This window comes from Sus scrofa, chromosome 4 (assembly GCF_054392235.1).
Source record: "Sus scrofa isolate SSC_HxYL_T2T_F1_AM1 chromosome 4, Sscrofa_HxYL_maternal_Yorkshire_Landrace_v2.0, whole genome shotgun sequence".
In the NCBI taxonomy this organism is placed as follows: domain Eukaryota; kingdom Metazoa; phylum Chordata; class Mammalia; order Artiodactyla; family Suidae; genus Sus; species Sus scrofa.
The window spans coordinates 19,785,042-19,804,335 of record NC_139386.1 but is presented as its reverse complement, the minus strand read 5'-3'; the positions used below and the strand labels follow the sequence as shown (position 1 = coordinate 19,804,335).

Below are 19,294 nucleotides of genomic sequence, written 5' to 3'. Positions count from 1 at the left end.
GGCCGTGCCACTTAAAAGAAGTTGTTATGGTTATTTTTGATACAGTGGCTTATATCCACCTTATATTGTATACTTACGGTTTATATTGTTGAAATCCTCGTAGCTGAAGAAGATTTACATGGACTCCTCAGAGGTCATGAGCCCTGCTGTAGGATGTATCTGTGGTAGTTTTATCATGAAGCTTATGAAGTTTTGGCTTCAGAGCCCTATCTTTTTTTTTTTTTTAATTTCCCCACTGTACAGCAAGGGGATCAAATTATCCTTACATGTATACATTACAATTACATTTTTTTCCCCACCGTTTGTTCTGTTGCAACAGGAGTATCTAGACAAAGTTCTCAATGCTACTCAGCAGGATCTCCTTGTAAATCTATTCTCCTTGTTTGGGTTTGTCCCAAGGCCCTGAGAGGAGCCTCAGCAGTGGGTCCACATGGTCACATGTCTTGGTGAAATTTGTAAATAAAGTTATCTCAACTCATTAAAATAATGCCTCTCAACATTTTTAGAAAACATTGCCCTCCTAACAAACTTTTTGAGACATTTTGCCCCTTTAACAAGCTTTTATTTTATTTTATGTTTTGGCCACACCCACAACCTATGGATGTTCCCATGCCAAGAATGGAATCCAAGCCTCAGCTGCTGCCTATGCCACAGATGCAGCAACACAGGATCCTTAACCCACTGTGCCACAGTGGGAACTCCTTAACAAGCTTTTTAGACATACTTTTCCAAATTGCTCCCCCCTTCAATGAAATTTCAATTCCACTCATGGACTATATATTTGTTATGTAGTTTGTGTATATTTATGCCTTATATATAAAAAAAGAGTAAGACTTTTTCACCCCTCAAGAATGGACTTTTGCATTCTTGAGATGATGCTATCCCCATTGGAATTCATGGATTAAGACGACTGTCTCCAGCTCGACTTCTCAACATTCATACTTCTTGTATCAGTTTTTGGAGCGGGTACAAGTATTTTGGGAGCTAGCTGGGGGAAATATTTCTTTTGGATTTAATGGGATGTATCTGTGTACTTTGCAGTTACTTCCATGTACAGTTAAGTTATTGCTAACAATTCCAATACTGGAATAGCTTCCAAGAATACTCCTGCCACTGACTGTGTAGATCTATCCAAAGTCATAATGGAAAAGTACAGGGACAAAGGTCAGAGCATCATAGGAATGTGTCCACAGTATCCAGCCCAAGGAATGTGTAGATTGTGAGGTGGGAAGAAAAAAAAAATGACGTCTGAAATATACAGGACCAGCATTAATCTCTGGAGAAATTTTCTAAATCTAACAGCTCATTTATGAAAAAGACTCTACAGAGACATTCTCAAATTTGATAATATTCTTAATTTATAGACACCATCAATAACTAGTTATAAAGGGGAAAGAAACTTGTTACACAATTAAAAATGAAAATGAAATTCAGATTTCTGCTATAGGACATGAGAGAGTCACCTGCATTAACCTTTCTGCTAAGAATTACTAGCTGAATCAAAAAAAACAAAAAGCAAAACGCATATTTGAAGGCATGACAGGGCAACCAAATTGAAGAAGACTTTAGGAGCTGTGATCTACGGAAGGGAGCCCCATGAAGGTAAGCTCTACATTCTGTACTGCTTTTCCACATTTATCTGCTAATACTTGAGACAGCATTAAGAAACTAAGAGGCTTGATCAGAAAACTGCTCAAACTGAATTGGTATTCAAGGCCTGCCAGAGATGGGTGACCCAAGAAAATGCCACACTCTCTCTTTCACTTCAAAAGTAATAATTTCCAGTTATAACTCCACAGATTCTGAAGAATCATTGAATTAAACATATGCCCATTTGGAGTTCGCAGGTGGTACAGGGGCCTAAGAACCCAGGGTTATCACTGCTGTGGCTTGGGTTGCTGCAGTGGCACTGGTTTGATCCCTAGTCCAAGAACTTCCATATGCCATGGCTACTGCCAAAAAAAACTAACCAAACAAAACCATGCACCCATTCATGTTTTAAAAAAAGAAAATCTTAGAAAACTAGAAATAGAGAAAAACATACTTAACAGGAAAAGGAATATCAACAACCACAGCAACCTATTTAAATATAATACTCAATAATGGAGTTCCTGTTATGGCTTATTGGATTAAGTACCTGACATAGTGTCTATGAGGATGCAGGTTTGATTCCTGGCCTTGCTCAGTAGGTTAAGGATCTGTTGTTGCCACAAGCTGCAACTTCCCACAAGCTATAGGTCGTAGGTGCATCTCAGAGCCCATGTTGCTATGGCTCTGGCATAGGCCCACAGCTGTATCTCTGATTCCACCCCTAGCTTGGGAACTTCCATATGCTGTGGGTGCAAATGTAAATAAATAAATGTAAAAACAATACTCAATAATGAAATATTGAACACATCTCTCCTGATATTGGGAATGAGATGAGTATAGCCCTTGTCACCAAGTCTAGTCAATATTATAGAAGAGGTTCCAGCCGGAGCAAAAATGTCAGAACAAGAGAGACTCATAATAATTGGAAATGAAAAAGGGTGATTATTTCTAGATGACCTGCTATCATACCCAGAAAATATAAACGAAACTACAGAATAGCTATTTGTATTAAAATTTTTGGTTTGTTTTTAATGGCTGCATCTGTGGCATATGGAAGTTCCTGGGCCAAGGACTGAATCCCAGCTGCAGCTGAGCCCCTTTGCACCACTGCAGCAATGCCAGATCCTTTCAACTCACTGTTCTGGATCAGGAATTGAACCCACGCCTCTGCTGTGAACTGAGCCATTGCAATCAGATTCTTAACCCACTGCACCACGGTGGGAACTCCTGTATTAAGTTTTGTAGACAGCTTAACATACACAAATCAATTTTGTTTCCATATACTAGAAACAATTTTAAAAACTGGAATTAAAAAGCTTCCATTTGTTCTAGCATCAGAATGATCCAATATCTAGGGCTAAACCTAACAAAGGATGAATAAGCTCTCTATAACAAGCACCACATGATGATAATGAGAGAAATTAGAGAATATTTAAGGAGATGGGAGTAAAGCTACATTCAGAGATTGGAAGACTCAATATTGTTAAGATGATTAATATTGCTAAGATGAGTACCAAATTGATCTATAGGTTCAATGCCATTTCAATCAGCATCCAAGTAGTTCTTTTGAGTGTGATAAGCCAATTCAGAATTTATATGGAAATGAAAAAGACCAAGAATATCCAAAGATAATAGGCTTTTAATTTCTGGAGAAACTTAAATGAATGAAAGATATATCAGGTTTACTTATGTAAATAAATATAAGCTCTATCTGAAGATTCTACTTTTTAATCATTTTATTCTAATGCCTATAGTACAATCAAAACTTTCCAAACATGTGTTGCATTAAGGATGAAAAAATAAATGATAAAACTGATTATTTCCTGTGATGTGACCCTCTCTTTATTTCTGTAAGTACCACTTTCCCTTAACATCAGTTTTCACCATTGGCTAAGATTTTTTCTCCTCCAGAGACTTGCCATTGAAATTTATGAGCATGCCCTGGAATTTCAAAAAAAAAAAAAAAAAAAAAAAAAAAAGGAGATTCAGTGTTCTGGCTCACCTGGATTAATTTCATTTTTAATCTGTACTTTGAAATTTATTGTCTTCATTTTGTCATTGGTCCTTCTAAGTTTTTCATCGACTCCGATTAATCTCAGCTTTCTGGGCTGACCTTAATGGTGTCACTTGAGTGGATAAAGTAGCTTTCTGGATGTCCATATTTCATTTCAGGAATAAGGAAGGATGATTTAGTATAGTTAAATTCAATCTCATAGAAAAATAGATGCTTTTACTTAAGGTCAATAATCCTTTTACGGTGAAGGTATTATAATGTTTTGTTTGTTTAAATGCAAACTCTAATTCTTCAGCTGTAAGACAGCTCAGACAGAGGTGTTCCCGCTTATGGGCCAAAAATAAGTTTTTGTGTTTGGTATTGAACCAGAATTCAGTTTGGGAAAATAAACACTATGACCTCACATCCACCATAAATTGGCTAAGTTTGTGGCATGCTTTCCATTACCATAGCTCTAATTTAGGGAAGGAAGCTAACATTGACTGAACACCCTCTAGGAGTCAAGCACAGACTCAATCCCATGATGATGATCTTAGGACTTTATCCTTGGTGAATTTATGTACCATTATTCCACTTTAAAAATAAATGAAAAAAAAAATGGGAGTTTCAGCTGTGGTGCAGTGGGTTAAGAATACAACTGCATTGGCTTTGTTTTCTGCTGAGGCATGGACTGGATTCCTGGCCCACCACAGTGGCTTAAAGGATCCAGCTTTGCTTACAGCTAAGGTTTGAATTTGATCCCTGGCCCAGAAACTTCCATATGCTGTGGGTGTGGCCATAATTTTTTTTAATTTTTAATTAAAAAATAATAAAAATGAAGGGGGGCTTGAAGATATGGAAGCTTAAACAAATTAAGTAACCTGTTCACATTTAGCTAGTAAGTGGCAGAGTCAGGATTCAAGCCCTGGGTTTTCAGACTTTCATGGTTTTTCTCTCCCCTGCACTGCTTTGACTTTTCCATATGTTTAAAAAAAAGAAAGGAGAAGAATTTGTGTCAAAAACTGGAAAGTAGGGGAGAGGAGAGATAATTAGGAGTTTGGGATAACATATACACACGACGGTATATAAAACAGATAATCAACAAGGATGTATTGTACAGCACAGGGAACCCTCCTTTGTAATAACCTATAAGGGAAGAGAATCTGAAAAAGAATAGATATGTATATGTGTATAACTGAATCACTTTGCTGCACACCTAAAACTAACACACACTATAAAGTAACTATACTTCAATTTTAAAAATACATAAAAATAGATTTAAAAGAGAAAAAAGGGAGAAAAATACTGGAAAGTAATCACAGTGCTTACATCGTCTCAGGGAAAAAAAAAAAATCCATGGTCCATTCAAGAATCTATTTCGGGAGTTCCCCCTGTGGCTCAGATTAAGAATCCGACCTAGTGTCCATGAGGATGCAGGCTGGATCCCTGAATTTACTCATTTGGTTAAGGATTCTGCTTTGTTGCAAGTTGTGGTGTTGGTTGCAGACGCGGCTTGGATCTGGTGTTTCCGTGGCTGTGGTGCAGGTCTGCAGCTGCAGCTACATTTCAACCCCTAGCCAGGGAACTTCCATATGCCACAAATGCGGCCATAAAAACGAAACAAAACAAAAACAAAAATCACTTAAAAAAAAGAATCTGTTTCCCACATTAAGATCCAGTCAGAGGCTCTCTGCTTTCAGTGATGTCTTCTTCCCTCTGATCCACGGCCACCCTTACCTTCTCAAAATACCTACCCGGCATTTCCTTTATTTCACCCTGTTTGTGGACAATAGTGCTAGTGTGTCATATTCTTGGTCTCTTATGTGCACTTTGTTTTCCTTAAAAACCTATAATTTTCTAAAGCAAATACTGTATGTACTTTTTCTAATCATTGTTGAGCTTAGACCAGAACTAGGATCATAGTGGAACTAGAATCAGTTTTGAACCCATGTTAAATTGAAAAGGATCTACATATAAAGACAATAAACTATTTTAAAATTAAAATATGAGGCATATTCACATGATCTTTCAACTCCAAATTGTTTCTGGTGACAATAGGATGAGTATTCCTTTCAAATTTTCTTTAAAATTTTTTTAAATTATTTCCCCAATACAATTTCTTTTTCTACTGTATAGCATGGTAACTCAGTTACACATACATGTATACATTCTATTTTCTCACATTATCATGCTCCATCATAAGTGACTAGACATAGTTCTCAGAACTACACAGCAGGATCTCATTGCTAATCCATTCCAAAAGCAATAGTTTGCATCCATTAAACCCAAGCTCCCAATCCATCCCACTCTTCCCCATCGCCCTTGGCAACCACAAGTCTATTCTCCAAGCCCATGATTTTCTTTTCTGTAGAAAGGTTCCTTTGTGCCCTATATTAGATTCCAGATATAAGTGATATCATACGGTATTTGTCTTTCTCTTTCTGACTTACTTCACTCAGGATGACAGTCTCTAGTTCCATCCATGTTGCTGCAAATGGCATTACTGTGTTCTTTTTTATGGCTGAGTAGTATTACATTGGACATATATACCAATTCTTCCTAATCCAATCATCTGTCAATAGACATTTGGGTTGTTTCCATATCTTGGCTATTGTGAATAGAGCTGAAATGAACATGCGAGTGCATGTGTCTTTTTTAAGAAAAGTTTTGTCCAGATGTATGCATAGTTGCATATATAGACATAGTTCTCAGTGCTACACAGCAGGATCTCATTGCTAATCCATTCCAAAAGCAAAACTATATATACTTTTTCTAATCATTGTTGAGCTTAGACCAGAACTAGTATCATACTGGAACTATAATCAATTTTGCTGGGGTTGCTGGGTCATGTGGTAGTTCTATGCATAGTTTTATAAGGTACCTCCATACTGTTCTCCATAGTGGCTGTACCAGCTTACATTCCCACCAACAGTGCAGGAAGGTTCCCTTTCCTCCACACCCCCTCCAGCATTTTTTATTTATGGACTTATTAATGATGGCCATTCTGACTGGTTTGAGGTGGTGTCTCGTGGTAGTTTTGATTTGCATTTCTCTAATAATCAGGGATTGAGCATTGTTTCAAGTGCTTGTTGGCCATCTGTATATCTTCCTTGGAAAAATGTCTATTTAGGTCTTTTTCCCATCTTTCAATTGGGTTGTTGGCTTTTTTGTTGTTGAGTTGTATAATTGCTCGTATAGTTTAGAAATTAAACCCTTGTCAGTTGCATCATTTGAAACTATTTTCTCCCATTCTGTGAGCTGTCTTTTTGTTTTCTCTTTGGTTTCCTTGGCTGTGCAAAAGCTTGTCAGTTTGATTAGGTCTCATTGGTTTATTTTTGCTTTTATTTCTGTTGCTTTGGGAGACTGACCTGAGAAAACATTTGTAAGGTTGATGTCAGACAATGTTTTGCCTATGTTCTCTGACAGGAGTTTGATGGTGTGTTATATTTAAGTCTTTCAGCCATTTTGAGTTTACTTTGGTGCATGGTGTGGAGGTGTGTTCTAGTTTCACTGATGTGCATGCAGCTGTCCAGGTTTCCCAGCAATACTTGCTGAAAAGACTGTCTTTTTCCCATTTTATGTTCTTGCCTCCTTTGTCAAAGATTAATTGACCAAAGGTGTCTGGGTTTATTTCTGGGTTCTCTATTCTGTTCCATTGGTCTGTCTGTTTGTTTTGGTACCAGTCCCACACTGTCTTGATGACTGTGGCTTTGTAATATTGCTTGAGGTCTGGGAGAGAGATGCCTCCTGCTTGGTTTTTGTTCCTCAGAATTGCTTTGGCAATTCTGGGTCTTTTGTGGTTCCATATAAATTTTTGGATTGTTTTTCCTAGTTCTGTGAAAAATGTTGTGAGTAATTTGATATGGATTGCACTGAATCTGTAGATTGCTTTGGGTAGTATGGCCATTTTTACAATGTTAATTTTTCCAACCCAGGAGCATAGAATATCTCTCCATTTCTTTACATCTTCTTTAATTTCCTTGATTAATGTTTTATAGTTCTCGGCATATAAGTCCTTTACCTCCTTGGTCAGGTGTATTCCCAGGTATTTGATTTTTTGAAGTGCAATTTTAAAAAGAATTGTATTTCCTTATTCCTTTTCTAATATTTCATTGCTAGTATACAGAAATGGGACTGATTTCTGAATGTTAATCTTATATCCTTCTACTTTGCTGAATTTGTTGATCAGTTCAAGTAGTTTTTGGGTTGCATCCTTAGGGTTTTCTATATATGGTATCATGTCCTCTGCATACAGTGACAGTTTTACCTCTCCTCTTCCTAAATGGATGCCTTTTATTTCTTTTGTCTGATTGCTGTGGCTAGGACTTCCAGTACTATCTTGAATAACAGTGGTGACAGTGGGTATCTTTGTCTTGTTCCAGATTTTAGTGGGAAGGCTTTCAGCATTTCTCCATTGAGTATTATATTTGCTGTGGGTTTGTCATAAACGACTTCTGTTATGTTAAGGTATGTTCCCTCTATACCCACTTTGGTAAGAGTTTTTATCATGAATGGATGTTGGACTTTGTCAAATGCTTTTTCTGCATCTACTGAGATGATCATGTGGTTTTTGACTTTTCTTTTGTTAATGTGGTGTATGATGTTGATTGATTTGCATATGTTGAACCATCCTTGCACACCTGGGATGAATCCCACCTGGTCGTGATGTAAGATCTTTTTTTATATGTTGTTGGATTCAGTTGGCTAAAGTTTTGTTGAGAATTTTTGCATCTATATTCATCAAAGATATTGGCCTATAGTTTTCTGTTTTGGTGGTATCTTTGTCTGGTTTTGGAATTAGGGTGTTGGTGGCATCATAGAATGTCTTTGGGAGTGTTCTTTCTTCTTCAGCCTTCTGGAAAATTTAAGAAGGATGGGTATAAGTTCCTCTTTGTATGTTTGGTAGAATTCACCTGTGAAGCCATCTGGTTCTGGACTTTTATTTGTAGGGAGTGTTTTTATGACATATTCAATTTCATTTATAGTGATCAGTCTGTTCAGTTGATCTATTTCTTCTTGATTCAGTTTTGGCAGGCTGTAAGTCTCTGGAAAGTTGTCCATTTCTTCTAGGTGGTCAAATTTGTTGGCATACAATTGTTCATAGTATTCGCTCATGGTTTTTTGTATTTCTGTAGTATCAGTTGTGACTTCTCCCTTTTCATTTCTTATTTTGTTTATTTGGGTTTTTTCTCTCCTCTTCTTTGTGAGTTTAGCCAGAGGTTGCTTCCCTTCATTAAATCATTGGTTAAGTTACTCGAAAAGCACTATCGACTAGGGAGTTGAAAGTGGTTGGATTTCAATACCAGTGCTGCTATTGAATTGCTGGATGTCCTTGAGGAATTTATTCTGACTCTCTGATCCTCCATTTCTTCAGCTTCAGAATAAAGATAATGAGAGCACCTTGTTCCTTGGAATTCAAATGATTATACCTGTAAATTATCTGTATGACACTTGACAAATGATAGGCCCTCAGCAAATGTACATTCCCTTTCTTCCATTAATGTATCTCAAAATCTAGGCTTATCTTTTCTGGTTTATACATAAGGGAAAATGAGAATTTTGTAGGACACAGGTTTGTTCGGTGTGTCCAGACCAGTCTTCCTCATCAGGGTCCTTGGCATATTTTTATGCTTCTTTCCCAGCTGGACCACTGCTGTATGTTGTCCCCTCCCTGGCTCCCACCTTCCTCTGCTGAAGCTTTTCATAGCCAAGCTCCAATGCCACTCACTCAGGAGAGCCCCCCATTCTTCCCAGTGGAGCACTGTCTCCTCCAGCTCCCTCCTACACTGGACAGATTGTTAACTCTGTTCATGGTCTCCTATACTATTCATCACAGTTCATGGTCATGGATTTTACCATTGTCTCATTTAATCCAAGTTCAAGTTTCTGACACTTTCCCTGCTTACTCAAACTACATTCAAGGTTTCAAGGACCTCCTTCTTTTGCCTGGAGAGCTCATGAACCTCTGGCATCTCTGTAAAGAAAAGTGGCCACATGGGTCAGTATGGAAAGGCTCAGCAAATCCACAGGGCTCTGGCAGGCATGCCTTTCTGGATCATCAATGGCCATTATGTACAGGACTCTTAATGAAAAGCAGTCAGCAGACAGTGATGAAAGAATAGCTAATAGGCAGGCAACACGGGACACCATTTGGGTTTTAGAGTGGCTCCTACTTTTTCCCTTTTGCTAGTAAAGGAGCGGGGGGAGCAGAACCTCAATGCTGTCTCCATTCCCCCTTACATTGCCCCTTTGGACATATACCCAAGTCCTGGCCACACCAAAATCTTCAAGAGTAAGCTCCAGACGCCTCACTAGCCTGGATGACCTTGATCGTGTTTCATTCCTCCTGAATTCTTTCTTATTCTTTTGCCAGATCACTATTGAAGCATAAACTCTATTGTACTTCTATCAGGGTCTTCTCTTTTGATTCCCCCAAACTTCAGCCAAACATTTCCTTTTATAAATCAAAAGCTTTTGCTTTCAATTATTGTGTCTGATGTGGGCTTCAAGAGCTTATTTTGAAGTTGAGAAAAAAAAATCAACATTTTTTTTTTCCTCTTTGCTTTGATAATTCTAATTCTTTGAGAATTATTTTGTGGATGTCTCTGACTGAATAAGAATATGGTCACATACAAAGAACACCAGAAAGAAAATGATCAAGGTTGAGATCTCAGGATAGTATATTTGACACAAATTTGTATTATAGATATTTGCACACATTACATCTCTTCCAAAAAGCATAAACTCTTTCATGTCAGGAGTTTAATCTTGTCTCTTTTTATTCTCTTCCAAAGTACCAAACAAACCTTTTGCCTTGCATAAAGTACGTCAATAGTAAATATTTGTTGAATTACATTGAAAGAGAACATACATGTTTTTGAAAATCCAAGGGCAAAGCCAAAAGGAAGAAGTTGGGGACATAATAAATACATAGACACTGTGTTGTGCTAATCTGATCCAGATATGTAAAACAATGACACTTTTTAAATTAAAAACACGCAGAATATTGTATTAGCCTTGCTCAGAAGGCCCGTTGTAAAAACATGTTGATGGGATGAATGACACAATGTTTATTACTGGAATTCTGCATTGCATCAAATTAAAGTATGACTTGTTTGATTAGTTGTACCTGTGCAGCCAATTCAAAATCAAATTATTTCTGTAAAACAAAGGAATATTAGTTGGTGATCTTATCGATGAAGTTTAAAACCTCTTTCCTCTTATTTTACATGAGTAGATATTAGCTGCCTGAAATAATTCCATTTCATTAGATTCTCTTCATCAAGAATATTATTTTATTTAGTTGTTCTTTTTATGACTTGTTTTTCTTCAGGTGACAAAGGAGAAAAGGGTTTGCCTGGGATGCCTGGAGAAAAAGGCAAAGCAGGTAAATTATGCTTGTATTTTCTCTTTAATTTTTAGCATCATTCCATATCTCTTCGCCTCAAAATGAATATGCTTTTATGGAAGAATAGTAGTCTTTGCAGTGTGATTCACCTCACTTTCCTTGGGTGAGCCAGAGGAAGGGGATGAAGGAAAATTTCCTTTCTATCTGCTAGTGATTTTCTAAGCCCTGGGGAAGGGGATGGTGGTTCATTCTGCCCCCATCATGCCTACTGTGAGGCAGCAAACCCAGCACATCAGGAAGCAGCCCCCATAGTCCCAACCAAGAGGAAAATCCAAAAGGGCCACAACAATAGGACCAGCGTGTCTTGCATTCCACCAGTGTCTCAACCAAATACTGGCCAAGAAGTTTGCCAGCAGCAAACTGGCCTGATCCATTGAGACCCCATGGTAACAGAACATGCCTCAGTGGCTGGGGAGCTGATCCTTGATACTGAAAGAGAGTTCCACTCTGGTGCTAGATGCAGAAGAGGAAAATAGCTTGATCTTGGTGACCTTCGATTATTTCTATTGTAAAGGTGTTAATGAAGACTAATTCTAAGAGCTGTGAGTGTGGATAAATCAAGCCACAGACTTTTTTTTCCCCCCTTGGCTAATAAAATTCGTGTAACTTTTCAACCATCAAAGATAAAAACAAATGGAAATGTCAACATGAAGCAGTTGTTAAATAGGAAAAGGAAATCATTTGAACTTTTCCATCATTTTCCTTAGAATTCTTTCTCTGCCACATTTTCCTTAGGTCATTGAAATGGTAAATGAGCAAAGGAGAATTAATAGTAGAAATTAAAATCATTGTTAATCCACAAATGGGACAACTGGCTCTTGAAATTGTAAGATGGATCTATTCGCAAGATTTAAACTTAGTCCTTGAAACATTAAACTACATTCCAAACGGGTAATCAGAATGAACATTTATTTCTTCGTGAAAGGTTTCTCCTGTCTTGAGAGATGTGTGAGCCAGTGAACAACGCAGTAACAGGAGAGAAGACTAGCTAGAAATATGTTTTGCAAAAGCTGTAAAGATTTTATTCTGAGACTGGAGAGGTACGTTCTGTGTTCAACCAAAAAAAAAAAAAAAAAAAAAGCCAAATGGTCCACAATATGTGTGCAGTGATTTGTCATATTGACTCTTCTTTCAAAAAAAAAAAAAAAATCAGGTTTAGAACTGTTTTAACTCATTCAAGATATTTTTTAAAATATTTTCTGCGTTTCTAAAGACAGTGTATATTGGAAACCTTGTCTTCAGTAAAAGATGGAAAGCACCAGCATTCACAGAAAGACATAACCAGACTAGAAACAGACAGTAAATATTGGGAAGAGAGCCATTGCTTTTTTCAACTGGTCTGCACGGGCTGCAATGTGAATTCACAGCTTTGTCCTTTGAAAGGTACTGTCTGTGACTGCGGAAGATACCGGAAAGTTGTTGGACAACTGGATATCAGTGTGGCTCGCCTGAAGACATCGATGAAGTTTGTCAAGAATGGTGAGTCTGTTCTCATTTGTCTCCTGCTTTCTATCCATGGATTTATATCTTTCGACACTGCAGTTCCAATATCCCCAAGCAGCATTTGAGGCCAATGACCGTGTGTTTGCCACTCTGTAGCCACTCTGCCTGCAGCATTCCTGGAGGAAGCAGGAAATAATTTAGTTTGAGTAAAGCGTACTGAGATAGTGTCACCAGTTTAAAGGCCTCTCAAAATCCTAAATTATCCACTCTAGGATGCCTCAGGTCCACTTCCTGTAGACATACATGTGGGCATTCCTAGGGCTAGAAGAAGGTACTCTAGTGAGAGAGTGGAATAGAGAAAAGGCAGAGTTTGGCTGGCTGGGCCTTAAGAAAAAAAGGGAGAGCAAGACTCAAATGCCCAGCAGAGTTCCCTTGAGGTGCAGTGGGTTAAAGATCCAGCATTTTCACTGCAGTGGCTCAGGTCACTGCTGTGGCACAGGTTTGATCCCTGGCCTGGAAACTTCCACATCATATGCCATGGGCCAGAAAAAAAAAAAAAAAAAAAAAAAAAGAATTAAATGCCTAGCATCTCAGAAGATAGAAGTCATGATTAAACCGAGAGCTCCTTTCTTGGGTACTTTGAATAATAGTAATTTTTATGATGTAGGTACTATGCTTAGACTGAAGCTTAGCGAGGCAACCTTGCCCATAGATACAAGCTAATGAACAGTGTGGAGCAGGGACCCAAAGACAAGTTTTACTGGCACCTCTACTCTCAGTATAAATAGGAATATCATGTGTTTCTCTAAATTGTGTGGCTTTCCATATTAGTCATTTTTGTTTTCCCTTGCCTTTCCCCATGACAGTTAGCATTATAGACCTTAAAGTGGAACTGATAGGCTCTCCTCTGAGACCATATGAATAAAGGAACTATTTTAGTTACTGTCACAATGGGTTTCACATTGTTGTACTTTCAGTTTTTATGATCCAGCTGTATGCATGTATTTATTTATTTATTTATTTGCTTGTTTTTGCTTTTTAAGGCCACACTTGTGGCATATGGACATTCCCAGGCTAGGGGTCAAATCAAAGATACAGCTGCCAGCTTATGCCACAACCACAGCAATGTGGGATCTGAGCTGCATCTGCAGTCTACACCACTGTTCAGGGCAATGCCAGATCCTTAACCCACTGAGCGAGGCCAGGGATCAAACCTGCATCCTCATGGATCCTAGTCCAGTTCATTAGCCACTGAGCCTTGAAGGGAGCTCCAGGCATATTTATTGTACATTACTAGAGGCACACAGATGCCGTGTTGTGTCCATCCTCACCTTGTAATTCTAGAGGCATAGGCAATGTTTGCTATTAACCGACCCTTAATTTTAACTCTGGTTATAGCCTCTACAGAAGATGCTGCCTTTGATATGGACTTGGACTCTAATGAATAAACCAGACCCCAGAGGTTCAGTATAGAGAAATAGTTCTTAACATTTGAGTGGCCATAGATTTATTTGTAAATTTTAAATTTTAGACCTAAAAATATATGTAGATGTTCATAAGCCCAAAACATACGTAGCATATTATGAACTTGGGATGATTCTGAATCCCCAGTCTGTCCTGAATCTTACTCAGAAGCTCAGTCTACTTCATGTGCCCGGAGTGGAGTATAGACCATCAGTTGATGTACATGTTCACAACCCGAGGAATCTGTATTATTTCTTTATCAGTCCATTAAGCCTTTCTCACCCCACCCCAGCCCCTGCACCATTGCAGGCAGGCATTGAGGTCACAGAGTGGCAAAGATAATGGTCACTGGCCTCAGGATATTCGTAGATTAGGAGAAGAGACACACAATTAGGCTAGAACGTGTTGAGTGCTATGAAGTTAAAGCGGCAATGGAAACAGGGGAGAAGGCACAAGAGCTCCTGTGTCTGTCCAGGGGCATTGGAAAGGCTCTTATAGGAGAAAACACTTCCACGAACATCTAAAGGGTGGGTAGGAATTTGCCAGGTAAAGCAATGAGAAGACCCTCCAGGCATGAAAAGCATGGAAGTGGAAGAGAAGGGCATGCTCGTGGAACTGTGAGTATGGCAAAAGCATCAACCGGGATGGGAAAAGTGGTCTGAGATGAGCTGGGTGACAGTTCATATAATACATCTTTGTCAAAATAGCTCTCTCCTTCCCATTATGTAGGAAGTGAAGGAGGAAGGACAAGGGAGGCCAAATGACAGGAGTTTGTTCTCCATTTGACAAGTGAAAAGGTGGAGAAAATATTCAACCCATGCCTCCCTCATCGCATGATAATTGTTACATGTCGAATCAATGAATTCAAATCTAGCCACATCTTCTGCTTAGCTTTGCCCTGTTTGAGATGTATAATCACACTCTTCCTCCCTGCAAAGTCATAGCAGGGATTCGGGAAACCGAAGAGAAATTCTACTACATCGTGCAGGAGGAGAAGAACTACAGGGAATCCCTGACCCACTGCCGGATCCGGGGCGGGATGTTAGCCATGCCAAAGGACGAAGCTGCCAACACGCTCCTCGCTGACTACGTCTCCAAGAGCGGCTTCTTCCGAGTGTTCATCGGGGTAAACGACCTGGAGAGGGAGGGCCAGTACGTGTTCACAGACAACACGCCACTGCAGAACTACAGCAACTGGCAGGAGGGTGAGCCCAGCGACCCCTACGGTCACGAGGACTGTGTGGAAATGCTGAGCTCGGGCAGATGGAATGACACGGAGTGCCACCTGACCATGTACTTTGTCTGTGAGTTTGTCAAGAAGAAAAAGTAACTTCCCTCTTGAGACACATTTCTCCTTTCCCTGTGACAACCGTGGCAGTTATTTTTAATCCACCTTTTTCTAATTACACTAAATTTGTTCTGACTCAAGGCAAGTGGAACATGCTAGACTGGGGCTTGGAATCTCCACTGCCATGCGTGTCCGTGACGATTTTCAACATTTCCATACATGGTGTGATATTGAGCCATAAGCTCACCAGGCTCTGGGTCCCGAGAGCTTGTGCAGGAGGTGGTGGTCTGTGTCTCAAATGAAATGTTCTCTTGGCATTTTCTCTGCTGCATCTTCCTAGATCCCTGAACCATTGTCTGTCTAGCCCAGTGGATAATTGGACAGTTGGTTGGAGCTCATCTTTTTTTGCCCAAAGCCAGACTGATGAAATCCCTTCTAATAGAAATGAAAAGGTGTTATCTGTCTTTGAACCCAAGATCCACAATTCTTCGACCAGTCACCCACCATGGCCATGGCCACACTTGCAAGGTCCTCTTGTTTGCATAGACATAGAAATACTTGGAACTTCTGGCCTAGTGACCTGCTTCAGACCATGTGGAATCAGACAGACAACTCTTGTGCTTCTGATTGACAGCCTTCACTGACTGAAGTTTAAAAGCCATAGCCCCTTTATCTAGGCCCACATCTTAATCCCAGGCCTTCAGATAGTACCTTTCTGAGCTGAGGAAAAGGGAACTCTAGAAATCAAAAAGAAAAGAAAAAGAGAAGGTTAGTTCCCACGCAGTATTATTGATAATCCTCCTGTGAAAGTCCCCCCTTCTATTGATATGGCTCCATTTTTTCCTTGTCCTAGGTTTATCCATAGCAATTTTCATTCCTTAAGGGATGGAGAGTGAGGGAAGGGGTTTGTGAAGCCTTCAGAAAACTCTCGAAGCTTCAAGGTGCTACCAACACCGAGACTCTCAGACCCTCCTCTGCCTCTAATATATCACTCATGGTGACATTTTGTGGGAAGCCCTTTATTCTCCATTACTCTACATTGTTATAACCTCACAGCAGTGGTGTTTTCAAGTCTTCTGACAGCACAGGAACGTGTCAAGTGGGGAGTTTGGAACATGCCTAGGACTCACATTTACTAAGCTGGTAAAACTCTGCTTTAAATGGCAGTTCAAACCTCAAAGCAGCTCTCATTTCAAATTTTAAAATAAAAGTTCAACAAACCCCTAGATTATCCCCTTTTAAACTGCTGCTCCAGTTATAGTTGGTGACATATAATTAGACTGTTTAAAATGCTGGCAAAACAGATAATGAAGTAAGAGAAACAGATCAACAACATATGTTCACCTTAAACCATCTGTCCATGATTTCAACCATGACTAACTGGTTATGAGATAGGATTTAATTAGGTTATTTCTGTGAGTTTATCAAGGGTCACAAGCTCAGGTCCTACGGGGCTAAGCAGATGACATAAATAAGTGAAGTGGAGCAGGTGGGGATCCTGGTATGGTGAGCACACCTTGCCCTGCTAAGGGAACCAGCTGCTTCTTTGTCACTGCTGTTTTTACCATGGAGGACCCAGTGTCGTTGCATGTTCTGCCATTTAAGGGAAGTCAGAAAGCTGGAACTTTCTTATAAAGTTGTAAGTATCTTATATACCCTTATATTTTTAAATATTGGCAGTGAATCAATTCTTAATCCAAATTCTAAGCCATACAAAACAGTCTGCTAGCCAAAATTGTGCACTTTCCACTTCTCACCTCTGGGGAGAAGTTCGGAAGCTTCTAACCATGTTGTGTGTCATTAGGAGGCAATGACATCAACATCAAGGTCTTCCATCCATAGCTCCGTCAATTCAGCTCAATAGCAGGAATCCAGTTGATGTTTGCCATTCATCAGGTTAATTCAGACTTTTGAGAATATGGCGTATTTTGAAGGCAGGGTGGTTTAATCAAAATTACAAAGCAGAACACCATACCAAGCCCGTGTTCTTGGGTGAAATGCCAACCAAGAGCTTGGGGAACAAGAATCTGGAAACACTTAGAGGTGAAGGGGACACAAGAAGAGAAAAGAGGAGAGAGGGAACGGACCGCAAACATTGCCTACGTGCAGCTCACATTGGGATCCTTATTCAGATTGGTTCTAAGCCCCTCAAGGACGAATATGAATTGTGTACACTGTCAATGCTATTCTTATCTCTGTTATGATCATTATAATAATACCAATATTTCTCTCAATGACTCGTCTTTGCTGCCAGTACTTCCAAGAGAGGATGACAGACTTTCAAAGAACAGGATTCATCTTGCAATCTTGTCTGGGAGAAATTTTGAGGGCACCACACACTTGATTAGATTTGCAGTGAAACTCACTTTGTACTTTACAGAATAAATGCCTCCACACATCATTTTCCACGTGCTCCTGATAAACTGTGACGCACCAAAGGCAGACATTTTTACTGCCATTTTCCCAGTGGAAAGACTGAGGCACAAGGAAGCTAAGCAGTTTATCAAAATCAACCCATGAAAGAGAAAAGCAGGACTCCATCCTGCCGATCGAAACTGTCAATCCAGTGTTCTCTCCGGCCTCTGTTTATTGTTCTTATATTGAGTGGAAGTTCATCCACGATTCTCTTGTGATAACAGGGGCTCAAATAATCTCTCCTGATTAGTTTCCAAAGTTAAAGCTTGGGGCTAATTGAGATGCTGGGGATTCAGAAATTTGCCTTCCAAACGGGGTGCTCACTGGTTTCTTTTTAAATTCAGGAATGTCTACACATGGCATTAACGTTGAGATGACTCGGTACAGCATCAGTGCAGCTTTGCAGATAACTTCAGACACAGGGAAAGCAATGCAGATATATTAAAATCAAGATCTGCTGAAAATAAAATTGAGCCGGTAATTATTTGCACCATAAAAGAATTCACTAGAGAATTCTCTTAAAATAATTAGCATTTAGGAGTTCCCGTCGTGGCGCAGTGGTTAACGAATCCGACTAGGAACCATGAGGTTGCGGGTTCGGTCCCTGCCCTTGCTCGGTGGGTTGGCGATCCGGCGTTGCCGTGAGCTGTGGTGTAGGTTGCAGACGCGGCTCGGATCCCACGTTGCTGTGGCTCTGGCGTAGGCCAGCGGCTACGGCTCCGATTGGACCCCTAGCCTGGGAACCTCCATATGCCGCGGAGCGGCCCAAGAAATAGCAACAACAACAAAAGACAAAAGACAAAAAGACCAAAAAATAATAATAATAATAATTAGCATTTAAAGATCAATTTCATTCTTGAAAGTTAAATTTATACTCAACTCCTCAGGGACACATCCAGGAACTTCCCAAGGATAACCTAAAGGTTCCAGGGGAAGAAAATGAAAAATTTATTCATGACCACACAATGCTGCCGTCTCAAAACAACACATTCTATAACCAGGCAAGAAGAAGTATCTCACATTTAGAGACATTGCCCAAACACTGTGGAAAGGTGTAAATCCTGTGTTGAGAGAGATATAACAAACATTGATTACCACTCACCCACAAAACCTACTGGCATTTAAAAAAATGTATTTTGTCCTGCTTTAGTGTGTGTTACCCAAATATGAGCTGCCTTAATTATTAACCAAGTGATTTTCAGCTCTCTGACTGCATACCTGAAGACACGAAGACATCTGTGGAACAGGAAAGGTTAACTAAATAGCGGCACCCACTGCATCGTAAACAAATTGAGATGGAATGTTTGCAGGTATGACCTGTGATAAGAAAAACATGGTAGAAGTTCATGCAGGGTAACAGAAGATTGAGGGAGTTGCTTTGAAATTAAAATTCGAGATGTGGTTGTCATCAGCACCTTGAACTCCAGCGCCAAGTGTGAAACTTCCTAGTCCTAGGGGAAAGTTTTTGATGCACTAAACCTTCTTTTCCTAATCTGTGTAGTTCCTTCTCAGAGAGTTTTGTAACAATTAGAGAAGGTAATGTATAATGAGGTAAAAAGCAGAGAACCAGCCAGGTATATTATGTGGATACATTAAAACAGCCATTACTACCAGCTACATGTTGAAAAGAAGCAAACCATATTTTAAGGTATATAGAAAAAGTACTTAAGTGAAAAATCATGTATACAGCATA

General features: G+C 39.5%; 1 protein-coding gene across 8 annotated transcripts in view; it reads left to right on the top strand.

The window, feature by feature from the left end:
* COLEC10 (collectin subfamily member 10) overlaps nucleotides 1-19,294 on the top strand; it is a 204,627-nt gene that overhangs the window by 164,651 nt on the left and 20,682 nt on the right. For 7 of the 8 annotated variants that reach the window (XM_021090566.2, XM_085021816.1, XM_085021817.1 and 4 more), the window contains 3 exons: nucleotides 10,917-10,970; nucleotides 12,375-12,470; nucleotides 14,837-17,420. In XM_021090566.2, coding sequence (XP_020946225.1) covers nucleotides 10,917-10,970; nucleotides 12,375-12,470; nucleotides 14,837-15,228 — 542 coding nt within the window. In that variant the 3' untranslated portion in view covers nucleotides 15,229-17,420. Of the gene's footprint in view, nucleotides 1-10,916; nucleotides 10,971-12,374; nucleotides 12,471-14,836; nucleotides 17,421-19,294 lie in introns of those variants that run through there. The other variant, XM_085021818.1, reaches the window with a different exon arrangement.